Below are 14,518 nucleotides of genomic sequence, written 5' to 3'. Positions count from 1 at the left end.
GAACCAAAATTTAAATGAGCAAGCCCCAGTTGTTGCGTCACCCACGCCTCAGTCTCTGCCACCTTCAGACCACGATCTTGCTTCCATAAGGCCGCGCATGACGACTCGATCACAGTCTAGAATACAAAAACCTAATCCTAAATATGTTATGCATGTCTCTACTGATCTTTCTTTAGTTGAACCAACATGTTTCAGTCAGGCCGTCAAGCACCACAAATGGAGGGAGGCCATGGTTCACGAACTTAATGCACTGCAGCGATGTGGCACGTGAGAGCTTGTTCCTTATCATTCACAAATGAATGTGCTGCCAAGAAAATGGGTCTTTAAGATCAAACAACGGGCGGATGGCTCTGTAGAGAGGCACAAGGCGAGGTTTGTCACCAATGGGTTTCATCAACAGCCTGGGCTTGATTACACCGAGACCTTTAGTCCTGTGGTCAAGCACAGCACCATACGACTAGTTCTTAGTTTGGCAGTTTCAAAAAAATGGCATATTAGGCAATTGGATGTACAAAATGCTTTCTTGGATGGCTTTCTGAAGAAGGAAGTATATATGCGACAACCTGCAGGTTTCATTGATGAGCAGCATCCAACACATGTCTGCAAATTGCAAATGAGTATATACAGATTGAAACAAGCTCCGAGAGCTTGGTTTCAATGCTTCTCAGAGTTTTTGCTTCAATTAGGGTTTCAAGCATCCACGTGTGATTACAGTTTATTTGTTTTCAATCACTCTGGTGTCTACTTGATTTTATTGATCTATGTAGATGATATATTGTTGACAGGGAACAGTACTCGCCACATGTCTAGCTTGATACGTAAACTGGGAACTTTGTTTTCAATGAAGGACTTTGGGTCTCTTCATTACTTTCTGGGTGTCGAAGTAACCTATTGTGGTGATCAAATGCATTTGAATCAGGCCAAGTATGCTGTGGACTTGCTTCAGCGTACAAAGTTTTTGGATGCTAAACCAATTTCCACTCCAATTTCTTGCGGACAGAAACTCAGTGCTTACAATGGTGAGCCACATGACAATTCCGAGATGTATCGAAGTGTTGTTGGAGCATTTCAGTATTTAATTATCACGAGACCAGACCTCTCTTATGCAGTAAACCAGGTATGTCAGTTCATGCACTCTCCAAAGAATACTCATTGGATGGCAGTTAAGCGGATCCTTCGATATATTAAAGCCACATACAATCATGGTCTTGTGTATAAACCTGGTACTGCACACCTTACAGCGTATTCTGATGCTGATTACGCTGGGAATCCTGATACACGGCATTCCACAGGTGGCTTTTGCATTTACTTAGGGTCCAATCTCGTGTCTTGGAGTTCTAAAAAGCAGAAAACTGTTAGTAGGTCAAGTTCAGAAGCTGAATATAGGCAGCTTGCTTATACTGCTGTAGAAGTCTCATGGTTCCAGTCTTTATTTCGTGACCTACACTTGCATCTTGATCGACCAACAATCTGGTGTGACAATGTTTCCTCTATTGCCCTTGCTTCAAATCCAGTTTTTCACTCCCGTACAAAGCACTTGGAGGTGGATTATCATTATGTTCGTGAGAAAGTGGTTCGTCAAGAGTTATTTGTGAATTTCATATGTTCTCAAGACCATATTGCTGATCTTTTTACAAAAGGATTGTCCTTTTCACGGTTCAAGCATCTAGTTTCCAAGCTTCCAGTTGTTTCTCCTCCTGTCAACTTGCGGGGGGCTGTTAGACCAAGTCCGAGTCTGGTGGTGGTTTCCTCAAATTCAGTAGGTTGTGATCAACCTAAACTCTTATCCACGAAGAGTTAGATTAGTTCAAACTTTTTTTCGAATGTTAGTTGTTTTCTGTAATACGCTTTGTAGTTTCTGTTGTAATTTTGAATTTGAAATAGCCTTGTAAATAGGGATTTCAATCCCTGATGTAATCTGAACGTGAATATAAATACATGCAGCCTCTCTCTGAAAGGGCATGCAAATTGAAGTAAAACCTTGAGAGTTCTTAAGTTTGACAAGAAGATGGGGTGTCAACCAATTTTTTATTTTGGGTCCAGTGGAATCCTTTCATCCCAATCGGCGACTGCTACTACTATTGCTACTACCATTGGGGAGATTCTTCTTCTTCTTCTTCTTCTTTGTGTTCATCACTTGGTTGGATCTCTTCTTCTTTTTCTCGCCAGCGGCCTCCTTGGAGAGATTCTTCTCGGCACGGGTTTCTCAGCGGATTATGAGTGAATCCTCATAGAGCAAGATGTATTGAATATAAAGATGATGAAGAACGATATGGCTGATCTTTTGAGGAATGGTTTTGACATCAATGCTTAATGCAGTCCAAGTGTTTGAAGAAAGTCCCAGTTCACAAGTTTCATTTGAAGATTATGTTTTCAGTCCATTTTCTCTGAATTCTTGAACAATTATAATGGATCTTTTCTGGGTTTTTCAAGTTTTTTGTTGCTAGTTAAGAATTATGATTCTACTACTTAGTTGTGGCTTATGTTGTCGTTTGGAAGTATATTTGTTTAAGATTTGGGTATTCGTCTTTCTGTGTGATCCCAATTTCAAGAATATTGTTGGATTATGGAAAGTGGCATTGCCAGTTTGAGTTTTCTTTGGAAGTAAGGCACTATATGCCCGTGATTATGTCAAAACAAAGTTTGAGCAGGCATATCCATTCGTTTTGAAGTGGCTTATGCAGTGTGAGAGTATATTGTTTCTTTTATCAATGCCTGGTTGGATTGCACCTTAAGGGGCTTTGATAGCTTAGTTCGGATGGGGACAACTTCCTTCTTTTCAATTATATGGTGCAGTATTCTCTTAGTACTTGCTATGGCCGGGATGTTCAAGTTTCTGATTGTGTTGGTCTTTGCTGCCTTGATTGGACTTTTCATTGGGTTCATGCTTTCGATTTTTCTGCAAATCTTGATATGTTTGGTAAAATGGGTATGGATTCTTGGATTCTTGTGTTCATTGTCGATTTACTCAAGAAGTTTTGCAATATCCAATTCTTGTCTCTCTACTTCACTGTTTTTTTTTTTTTTTTTTTTTTTTTTTTTTTTTTTTGCAATTCTGTTGAGAAGTTTACAGTGATTTTCCCTAATCTCAGCCCATAATGTCGAGTCTAACCAACTCAGTTGTTAACATGAATCTACAGTAAGTCCGGTTATACGATGAAGTTTGAAGAAGTAAACGGTAAATCCCACGAAGGGTAATTCCGTGATGTGGATAGGTAAATCCCACGAAGAATAGAAGAAGTTGTTAACGGTAAATCCCACGAAGGGTAATTCCCTGATGTGAGTAGATAAATCCCACGAAGGGTAATCCTACATAGATGTTGATTTTCTGTTGTTGAAATTGTTAAGAGTAGTTGTTTTTTGGTAAAATCCAAAAAGGGCGATCTCGTGGTACTCTAGTTAAGGCCGATGCCACAATATAATTTATTAATTTTCTATTTTAAAGGCCCAAGCCAATGTTAAATAAAGTTGTTGACGGTAAATCCCACGAAGGGTAATCCTGCAAAAAATTGTTATAACCTGCATGAGGGTGTGTTACAACTTTATAAGAGGTTATTCTTTGATTGAAGCTCCTACGAGAGGTGTAGACATCAGTTTGAGGGGCTGAAATTCTTTGGGAAGAACCAATATGCAATTGCACTGTTCTTGAGTATGAATTTAGGTTCTGACCTGTCAGTTTAGTGAGCAAGTAGCATTTGTGCAAGTAGCATGTTTGAGTATGGATATCTGTCAGTTTAAGTATGGATTTAGGTTCATGTTTGCGGGACCGCAGTGAGAAGAAAATGAGGAGCAAAAGCAAGCTCAATTGCTGCAATCTCAAGGCAACAAAACCCTTTGCAATCAAAAAACATCACCAAAGTCAAACTGGAACAAGAACACTCTGTATTACGTCCATTTGTCCATATTCCAATGTTTGCTATTTGAGACTTTACTACAATCTTGAATCAGATACCTCAGTTGAGATTGAAGGGGAGTATTATGGGCACAAGTCAGTGATACAGTTAGAAATACAGTTAGTAATACAATTAGTAAGTTTGTTAGTATTTGGTTAGAGTAGTTAGGATTTCTCTTATAAAAACAGAGTGTAATCTTCATTCAATCATTTAATACAAATCCTATTTTCTCTCTCTAATATCTATGTGTTTTTTCTTCTGTTCATCCTTTTTTCTTAATTTTCCCTTCAATTCCCAAATATTGCAATGTAGTTATCAAGTGAGAGGTTTTAGATTCGATTCTCACCAAAAGCAAATTTGAACCACATTGTTATGACAAGCCCATTGTAAGGCTTAGCTCACTTTCTCACTCCTTAGTGTAAATTCTATCGTTTGTTAAAAAAAATAATAAATAAAAAAAATTATACCCACGAGCATGTTTGCCTTACTAATACATATATTTTAGCCCTCATAAGTTTGATTAGTTAGGAGAGTTCATTATTCAACTGTTTGATTTATCTTGACTAGTTTACTTTTATTTATGTAAAGGTATGAGAAAGAGAATGCAAAGAGGAGGCCATGTGGTCCAGTGGATTAATGAAGTAAAAATGTGCAATTACAACCCCGGGTAGTTGGGCCAGAAATAAAGGTTCCAAGTTAAAAAGCAAGCAGCTCACTTGCAAACAAGGTGCAAACAACAAAGAGTCCTTCGTCCTTCGTCCTTCGTCCTTCGTCCTTCGTCTTGTGCAACTGAGTCAGCGACATCGCCGAGTGCGAAAAGCCAGGAACACGGAGAAATTAGGAATCCAGTGACATAAGCATGCGTTCTGGATGGGTCGACTTAGTGGAAGCGGAAGCTGGCATCTCTGCTATCAGTTAGTTTCCAATCTTTAGAACTCTTTGTTTAATTTAGTTTATGGAGAACTAATCTCCCTAGCTTAGGCTAAGGGGAAAAATCTATATTAATTATGATTATGTAGTTTATTATTTTGATTTTATTCTGGAGTTTTAGTGTCAATTTTACATTATGGATATTTCAAGGAATTTCTTATTTATTTTATTTTCGAATTGATGAATGTTAGTTATAATTCATAGGTTCAATCACGTTTTTCTTATAGTTTTGTTTCACATTCTTTCTTTTAGTGAATTGAACAAATTAGTAGACTGGTATGATTTCGATGGAAATTTTTCTTAATATTATTTTGTTGCCTTAGGTACAAATTATTTTTGGGATTATTTCTATAGGGAATTGAATTGGTGTTTTGTTTTGAATAACTATAATGAAAAATCACTTTTCAAACAGTTTTATATTGAAAATATTTAATTGCCATATCATCCGACTGAGATATCATTTTACATTTGTATCTCAGTTGAGTTATAATGAATCGAAATAATGAAATTCAATAGTTGTATGTAGGTGGAATCCGGATGTTTTAGTGTTTATAATTGTTGAATTTTTCTTCCAAAAGTTAAATTGTAACAAATTCTGCATTTTTTTTTTTCAACACTTTCTTAGGAATACGAACATTTAGACTTTTAAGTTTATACTGCTACACGACACCTGCACATAGGTTGAGCAAGCAGAAACAAAAATGATAAGAAGGAATAATTTCTCTATGTTGGTTGGTAGGTTTAGCTAGAGAGTGACTTCTCCCTCTTTTGTTTGGGCTGAAAAAAGATAAAAGATAACTATAAACATGGGCCGACATTTCCTATTTCAGATATAAAAAATACAAATGTAATATGTTCTAGGTCTTCACAGAACTCATGATTACATACCATACACGTGTGTGATTTGTGTGGTGTTTATTGATGAGGAGTCTCAAAAGCAGACAAGGATTGTCTGGCCTTCTACTTTCAGTGTCTTTCTGTATTTTTTTATTTTATGTGATCACGGTTAAGCCACGTTAACATTATATATTGTTTTATTTATAAAGATAATAAGATAAAAATAAATATTAATATAAAATGTTGACATTGCTTAATCATAACCATACAAACAGGAGGGCACGAGTGGGCATCCAAAGTGGGAGGGCAGACAATCTTTGTCCCTCAAAAGCATTCTCACACCTTTTTGTTCAATGTCATAACTGAAATTGTCTTGAATTTGGTTGTGTGAAATTGGGGTAATTTGTGACTTAAGATTTGAGTTCACTTAAGTTTAACTAGTCTTTTTGTAGGCTAAGCTCACCCCTCCCTGTTAGTGTAGATAATATTATTTGTTTCTTAAAAAAAGAATTATTATTTGATAATTAATTAAATCACATTATTATATGCGTATGAAATTTTTTTTTTTTATAACTGGCACTGCGTGCCTCTTTAAATATTTTGAACGTGTCTAAAAATAGATAAAATTATATTTAATAAACAACTAATTGAATCACATTATTGGTAGCTCATTGTAAAGTACTAATTATAAAAATTAATTATAAATTTTTTTTTATTTATATGACAAAAATACTCCTTCATTATTTGATAAAATATTTTTAGATGCTGTTGAACTTTTTTGTTTGGAAGTTATTTTTTTGTCCCATTCTTTTTTGTGAAGCCCGTGGCTTCCGGCTTTATATAGTAGTATAGATTAGGACTCTGTTCGATAAAATGCTTCATGTACTTGGCAATGGGTTGGCATTTTAGAGGGATCTTTTTTTTTTTTTTTTTTTTGAAAAAAAACGCAAGAAGGAACAAGAAATGAACCAATCGTGAAAAGATGTTAATTAATCAATTAATTAATTTTTTTACCAAATAATATTATCTACATTAAGAGATTGATTGACTTTGTTCAAAATTATTTTTTTTTAGTTTTACTCACGCGAGTTTTATAAGGGCAGTTCACGGTGTAGGGGTTGATCCTGCAGAATAGCTACTATTTTTAGAGGCGTACAGGCGAGAAGCTTTGAGATGTGCTGTTTTTCCGTTGCATTATTTATTTCTTAGTGAGTGACCATATAGATCAAACTTTCTTCTTAGTGATTTGAACTTTAATAATTTACTTCAATCTAAGAGTTCAAATGTAATTTTTCAGTGAGTTTCGATTATAACTTCTAGCAATAAAGGTTTGGTACATTTTCTTTTGCCATTGAGATTTATTCTAATTCACGCTCTAAATCATATTTGCTGATTTTTTTAGTTGGTCACTTGTTAAGAAAATATTAAGATAACGAGTTTGGCATGATAAATACTATCCCTCTTATAAGTCTAAGGTCCCGTATGTTATTTGATCTTATTCACCAAAAACTGTTTCACTTTAAAGTTAAGCAAGATTCCTTTTAAATGCTCCTTTTATATAAACTAAAAAAAAATAGAGTTGAGCCTAATCAACATTTTTTATTCTGTAATACCCTCGTTAATTTTTAAATTTGACCTTATTTCTCGTTGTACCTACATTTTACCCTTGGAAAACAAAGTGACGACCACCACCTACTACTACAATCACTAACCTTACATCACCACCATCATTGCTACAACCACCACTACCTCCACCATTAGAACATGCCATTAAACCAACAACCATAACTGTCACCACTGCCACCATCACAACCACACCTACCACCACCTACGACTACAACCAATAACCTTACATCACCACCATCGTCGATGCAACCACCACTACCTCCACCACTAGCACCACAACCGCGACTGCCATTACCACCACCACCCATAACTGTCACCACCGCCACCATCACAACCACAACTGCCACCACGGTCACCTCAACCACCATAAATGTTGCAACCACCTCTACCACCATTGTAACTTCTGCACCCTAACCACCATTACCACTGCTACCCCTGCACCCAACCACCACACCCTATTGTTGGAACCACCACCACACCCTCCAACATTTTGCTACCATCACCACAACTACCCTTGACACCGCTGTCATTGCCAACACCCCTACTACTACGTCTATTTTTGTTGTTAAATATACAATTATTTCACTTTTATATTGAAATTTACCAAACGCTTTTACACTGCTTTTCATTTCACAACACTTTTAAAATACAGTTTACCAAATACTCAACTGCCTCTCTTCTGCTTTGCTACATGCAAGCTGAAGCTCGTTAGCGGATCCAAATCCACATGCCATCAGTTTATGTCGTCGAAATAATCCACACCAGATCAAGGAAGACTTGCCGTGTATGGACAACGATGACATCCGTCTTCTGCCTCGTCGTCTTTGTCCTGGAGGATGCTGTCGGGAATTACGAATTTTGAGCGATCGAGGATGACGAAAATAACGAAGTGAAAGGAGTAAAGGGATAAAGTGGAAGAGATAGGTCTAAATTGAACATAATTTTTAAAATATGAGTTAGTTAATTGATTTTATTTGTTGAAACAATTAAATTTTTTTTTTTTTTTTGGTCATTTTATACGATCACAGTTGTTTTACATAAAAGTTTACAAAATAATATAATGTTTTTTTTTTTTTTTGCTAAAAACACTTTTACAATTATAGTTTACCAAATACTTTACTGTTTTATTTCATAACTGCTTATTCTTATAACTCAATAGAAACAATTTTTTTTCAAATTACTGCAATACAAACTAGCGCTGTTTAAGAAATACTGAAATGGGTAGCCAAGAACCAAATCAGGTTAAGTCCACCATCAAGTCTTTCTTTTTCTCCTTTTCATTTTGGTAGGTTACTGTCAATCCAATCAAAGTGGCAATGAAATTTACAACGCAACTTCACACCCACCCAACCCAACGGGAAATAAATAAAAAGTTTTGGAAAGGTCAAATCACATTCAAATTCATATCCTTCATTACTTTTTTATTTTGAGGTATTCATCAATTTCCCCCCTGAACTTGTGACCATTAGCCAATTTCCCCCCTCAACTTTAATTTTGGCCAATTTCCCCCCTGAACTCTCATGATTAGTCAATTTCCCCCCTCAACTTTAATTTAGCCAATTTCCCCCCTCAACTCTTATAATTAGTCAATTTGCACCCTACTGTTAATTTTTTAATTTGATCATAATTAAACAAGTGTGTGTAAGAAACTAAATAAGATGTATGTTAATCATGTTCCTATATCTTTATCCTATTACAAATAGATTAAAATTTAGAATTTTACAATTTATCATAGATAGTATTATTAGTCATAATAAATCAGTATGGAGTAATTTTATTTGATTTTTTACTATACAAAATTGATAACAAAAAGGATTGATGTGTAAATTTTTGTATGTGAATACAATTTTCTTTATAAAAGTGAAAGCTAAGTTTAAGTAAATTGCGGAGAATCGAGCTTTAGTGAAAAAATGGCTAGTCTATTCATAATTTTCGACTCCTTATTAAGAATAACCCATTTTATTGAAATAGGTTTGATCCATGAGTTTAGGATTATTATTTCTTTTTGTTATTATTTCTTCTTCTACATGCATTAAACCCGATTCATAACTTTTTCTTATAATCAACCCATGTCACATACTAACTGTATTATGTTTTTGTACATTTTACCCTATATTATGCAGGTGAGTTTATGTTAATTTTAGTACTTTGTTGGAAGCTATTAGAAAGATTGAAAATTAAGAAAAGAATAGATGGAAAATTAAAAATAAAAAAAAATTAACAGTAGGGTGCAAATTAACTAATTTTGAGAGTTGAGGGGGGAAATTGGCCAAATTAAAGTTGAGGGGGGAAATTGACTAATTATGAGAGTTGAGGGGGGAAATTGGCCAAAATTAAAGTTCAGGGGGGAAATTGGCCAATGGTCACAAGTTTAGGGGGGAAATTGATGAATACCTCTTTTATTTTTGTTAGCTGAAAACTTTTGCGGCATTTGAAACTGGAACTACTCTAGGAAAACATCGATGTTAGCTAGCTTCAATGAACGTTAATTTGGATATAGACCCATAAAACTGTTTATATACCTGTATATTATCGAATTATACGACAAAAAAAAAAAAAACAAATTTGTGTGTCATTTGGGTCCATCTGCTCCACTCTAATGCCAGTCTAGGGAGGTCAGTATCTCTTTCGCTCCCATTTTTTCTCCATACATGCGGACTAGGGTTTTTTTTTTTTTTTTTAACACAAGCGACAATTTACGGGTGGGAGAACCTCACGCTACAAACTCCTTACGTGTCTAAACACAATTTTTAACAACCAATTCAGGTCAAGTCTTTCTTTTCTCTATTTCTTTTAGTCCAGGTCTATTATAAAGGTTCAAGTCCAACCGATCAAAACCCCAATGAAATTGAATAGGAAATGGAAGTGTATGTTCCTAACAACCAATTCCAGTCAAGTCCACCATCACGTCTTTTTCGAAACAAAAGAAAAAGATACATGAAATTTACAATGCAATTTCACACCCACCCACCCAAATAATGCACACACAAAAAAAAGTTGTAGGGCATGCCTTCGCACTTCCCATTGCCCTCTGGCGCATTATAAATAACCTCTCGAAGTTGAACTACGATAGTACACACCACACCACTACAACCTGTCTATATTCTAGTGTGATAACCACCAAAACTTTCTCTCACTCAGGAAATGGCATCTTCTCCTAATTCTTTGGTCTTCACAGTGCGGAGGCGCCAACCGGAACTTGTGGCGCCGGCAAAGGCCACACCATATGAGTTTCGACAACTTTCTGATATCGATGACCAAGAAGGTCTTCGGTTTCAGATCCCCGTGATACAGTTTTATAAGTACGATCCCTCCATGCAAGGAAGGGATCCTGTGCATGTCCTTAGAGAGGCAATTGCACAAACCTTAGTGTTTTACTACCCTTTTGCCGGTAGGCTCAGGGAGGGACCTGAACGGAAGCTCACGGTGGAATGCACGGCTGAGGGTGTCATGTTCATTGAGGCTGATGCCGACGTTACCCTAGAGCAATTCGGTGACGCCCTTCAGCCACCGTTCCCTTGCTTGGAGGAGCTTCTTTATAATGTTCCTGGTTCCGATGGGGTTTTTAATTGCCCACTCTTGCTAATTCAGGTACGATTACGTATGTACTTTATAGAAAGTAAGGACTCAAAATTTCATCATAAACATTTTTCACTCTGTACTAATTGTCTTCTTGCACTGCAAGTACGTTATTTAGTAAATGTCTTCTTATCCAAAAACAATAGACGTACGATACACATGGATTCATAAAAATGATAAAATATCAACTTAATTGTCTTCTAGCAAACAAGTTGATTACCCTGACATCAATAATATAAAAATTAAAAAATTAAAAGTCTGAACGTCAATAAAAAATTAGAAGTGCCAAGATATATATAAAAAAAACTAGCACATGTAACTAGAATCGCTTAATAAATGTTGGTTAACGTAACTTGGTAGTATAATTTAGTAATTTTTTTAGAGAATTGTTATTGATATTTTAAAATTTTCATTTTACACTGCTTAAAAATGTATTTTACCTTTTAAATATAGAAAGTTTAGAATGCAAAATGAGAATTATAGAGTGCCAATAATAATTCTTTTTTTTATAAGTGAATGTTCTTAAATACAACCTACTTGAATTTCAAATTTGATACTAATTTATTGTGATTTGTTCATAGTGTAAGTTACACCAAATTTCATCAATCTTTTCGTGTAAATATAGACCTCTTGTGGTAGGATGGATGAGATAGATTGTGATCAATTAAAATAGACTTGAGTTTAGTCCGTTGTTTGTTGTGTCAAAATGTGAGATACACAGGACTAGACATGATGAGTTATGAATCCACAATAGAGTGGGTTATCTAACCTATTTCTATACATGAGTTACAGGTTATGTCTTATAAATCTCTGTCAATTTAATCATATCTCTAATGTCAAATCTCATTCAACCAACCAAACGAAGCAATAATGTTATATAATTATATTTTAAGTATCTATATTGCTCTTCGTAGTAGTGGTAGTGAAATAATATTTAGGCATCCATCTCTCTCTTATTTTCAAACTTGTCATCTGTCATGCATCCATGATTAAAAGATCATGATGGTTTTTTGAGAAAGTTTCAAAATTGCAATCTATCATTCACGATAAAAATCTATGGAGAAATTTCACGTGTGTGGTCCATCACATGCATGATTGTTTCAACAATGGTTTAGGTACTAACAGTAAACTAGATGGTCCAAAAGAGTATATAACATCTTGAATGTAAGCCCCAAAAGAGTATCTTGACTAGGTGGGTATAATTATATTTTATACGCAATAATTTTGTTTAAAATATAAAATTTGAACTATTTTATATGATTACGTTGGTTTGTAACTTTAAAAATGTCGGACAAAAACATATGGTACTTAAAATAATAAAAGAGGATCTTGTTCGGATTTATTTGTGGAGATCTTAAGGATCTTCACATCTTAGCTGTTTATCGTATATCGTGTAATTAATTTTCGTGATATACTATTTGTATTTAATTTTAAATAAAAAAAGTTAAATAATTTCTAATTACACGATATATAATGAATGATTAAGATGTAAAAATCTTTAAAATCTCTATCATTTCAATCTAGATGAAATTCAAATCCTAAAATAATGTCTAAGTTGGCATCGATGAAAAATTAAATACAGACAGGTGGCATCAATATTTATCACATGTGTACACATCAGTCATTTTTGTTTTTTTTCTTTTTATATCAGCTATTATTTTGGAGCAGACTACATATTATTGTCTTTTTCATGATAGTAGATAAAGTTCAGGAAACTCAGGACAATTATTGTCCTGTTTGTAGAGTAGTTTGTTGTAACGTAGCCTTCAACTAAACAGTATTTATCGTAATTCATAAACAGGTGACGCGGCTCCAGTGCGGTGGTTTCATCGTCGCCCTCCGTCTTAACCACACCATGAGCGACGCGGCGGGGCTCGTCCAATTCATGACGGCCTTGGGAGAGATAGCGCGTGGCGCAGTTTCTCCGACCGTCCAGCCGGTGTGGCAGAGGGCGCTGCTCAATGCGCGTTACCCACCCCGTGTGACATGCACGCACCGCGAGTACGAAGAAGTGGAAGACACCAAGGGCACCATAATTCCACTTGATGACATGGTCCACCGGTCCTTTTTCTTCCGCCCCATCGAGGTGTCCGCCATCCGAAGATTTGTCCCGCAGTTCCTCAGTAAGTGCTCCACGTTCGAGGTCCTCACGGCCTGCCTCTGGCGCTGCCGTACCATCGCTCTCCAGAAAGACCCAAATGAGGAGGTGCGCGTGTTGTGCATTGTGAACGCGCGGTCCAAGTTCAACCCCCCGTTGCCGGTGGGTTATTACGGCAACGCTTTTGCTTTCCCGGTGGCGGTGACGACGGCAGGGAGGCTATGCAACAACCCATTGGGGTACGCGTTGGAGCTGGTGAGGAAGGCCAAGGCGGACGTGACGGAGGAATACATGAGGTCGTTGGCTGACCTCATGGTTATTAAGGGTAGGCCCCACTTCACGGTGGTGAATTCTTACCTTGTGTCGGATGTGACACGTGCTGGGTTCGGAGAAGTGAATTTTGGGTGGGGGAAAGCGGCTTATGGTGGGCCAGCGAAGGGCGAGGTCGGGGCAATATCTGGAGTGGCTAGCTTTTACATACCGTTTAGAGACAACAGAGGGGAAGATGGGATTGTGGTTCCGATTTGTTTGCCGGCCGCGGCGATGGAGATATTTGTGAAGGAACTAGATGCCATTTTGAATGCGGATGAAGAACCGATTAGGGTTCAGAGCTCTACCAGTTTTATTACGTCTGCCCTATAGTATATGAGCATTCTGCTCGACAATCTGTATGTCGTACTGAATGCATGTATTTCTTTACTTTTATTTTCCGTAATTAGTTTCTTTTCTACTGTAATATGGATGTCCTTAATACTACAGATGCTTTGTGTATGAATGTATTTGAACTTTCTTTGAATTTCTTCCGAGGGACTTGTAGGTTGAAGAACGTCATTGGTAACTTTGTAGACATGAAGCATAAATTTTTTTTTTTTTTTTTTTTCTTTGTTAGCAGATGAAATGTGTAAAGGGGGAGGACGAGACCTTGTCCTATAAAGAGCTCCCCCTCCCTCATTTTAGGCAAAGGTATTCATGGATTTACTCCTTAAACTTGTAAGTTTTTTATAACTAGTCAATTTATTTCATTTGTCAAGTTTTATATTTTTCATCTAACATTTAGTTATTTTGTCACGTGTTGTCCACGTACTGAACATACAAAGGGCTAAAACGTCCATTTGCCCTACACTAGGCCAAATTATGCTCACGAGTACTTATAGTTGTCTTCGCATATCATTGGAAACGGAAAATCAATGGTGAAAGTACTCTTATGTATTATTATTTCATCTTTTTATGTCGTAATACAAAAATGGCACACGGAGATAACATAAAAATATAACTTAAAAAGCATGATGACTTTCCTTGAAAAAATAGATGATGGCTTTGCTAGAAAAGGCAACGAGTGAGTACTTTTTCTAGAGTAAGCAAGGAATGGAGAAGACTAGTAAGTGAGAATTCTAGTCATTTAGAGGGATACTTTTCAAACTTATTAATTCTGTAAAAAAAAAGAAAAGGATTGAAAACGACCAGTCACATTAGCTTTTAGTAGGAATTTTTGCTAATTTTTCAGTAGCCAAGCTTTGTTCTATTGGGTTAAGAATTTAGGGCAAATTTGGAGCAG

The 14,518-nt window shown here is 36.2% G+C and overlaps 1 protein-coding gene across 1 annotated transcript; it reads left to right on the top strand.

Annotated features, from left to right (window-relative positions):
* Positions 1-10,287: 10,287 nt before the first annotated feature.
* Positions 10,288-13,759, top strand: LOC137745253 (benzyl alcohol O-benzoyltransferase-like). The gene is made up of 2 exons (XM_068485172.2): positions 10,288-10,877; positions 12,667-13,759. The coding sequence occupies exons 1-2, from the start codon at positions 10,431-10,433 to the stop codon at positions 13,603-13,605; spliced, it is 1,386 nt and encodes a 461-aa protein (XP_068341273.2). The 5' UTR covers positions 10,288-10,430; the 3' UTR covers positions 13,606-13,759.
* The last annotated feature ends 759 nt before the right edge of the window (positions 13,760-14,518 follow it).

The sequence above is a fragment of the Pyrus communis genome, chromosome 12 (genome assembly GCF_041283825.1).
Source record: "Pyrus communis isolate YQ-2024b chromosome 12, ASM4128382v1, whole genome shotgun sequence".
Taxonomy (NCBI): domain Eukaryota; kingdom Viridiplantae; phylum Streptophyta; class Magnoliopsida; order Rosales; family Rosaceae; genus Pyrus; species Pyrus communis.
This window is presented reverse-complemented; position numbering and strand designations above follow the sequence as displayed.

Coding starts and splice junctions, on each gene's coding strand:
- LOC137745253 (XM_068485172.2), top strand. CDS start 10,431: ATGGCATCTTCTCCTAATTCTTTGGTCTTCACAGTGCGGAGGCGCCAA. Junction 10,878..12,666: donor GCCCACTCTTGCTAATTCAG/GTACGATTACGT, acceptor ATTCATAAACAG/GTGACGCGGCTCCAGTGCGG.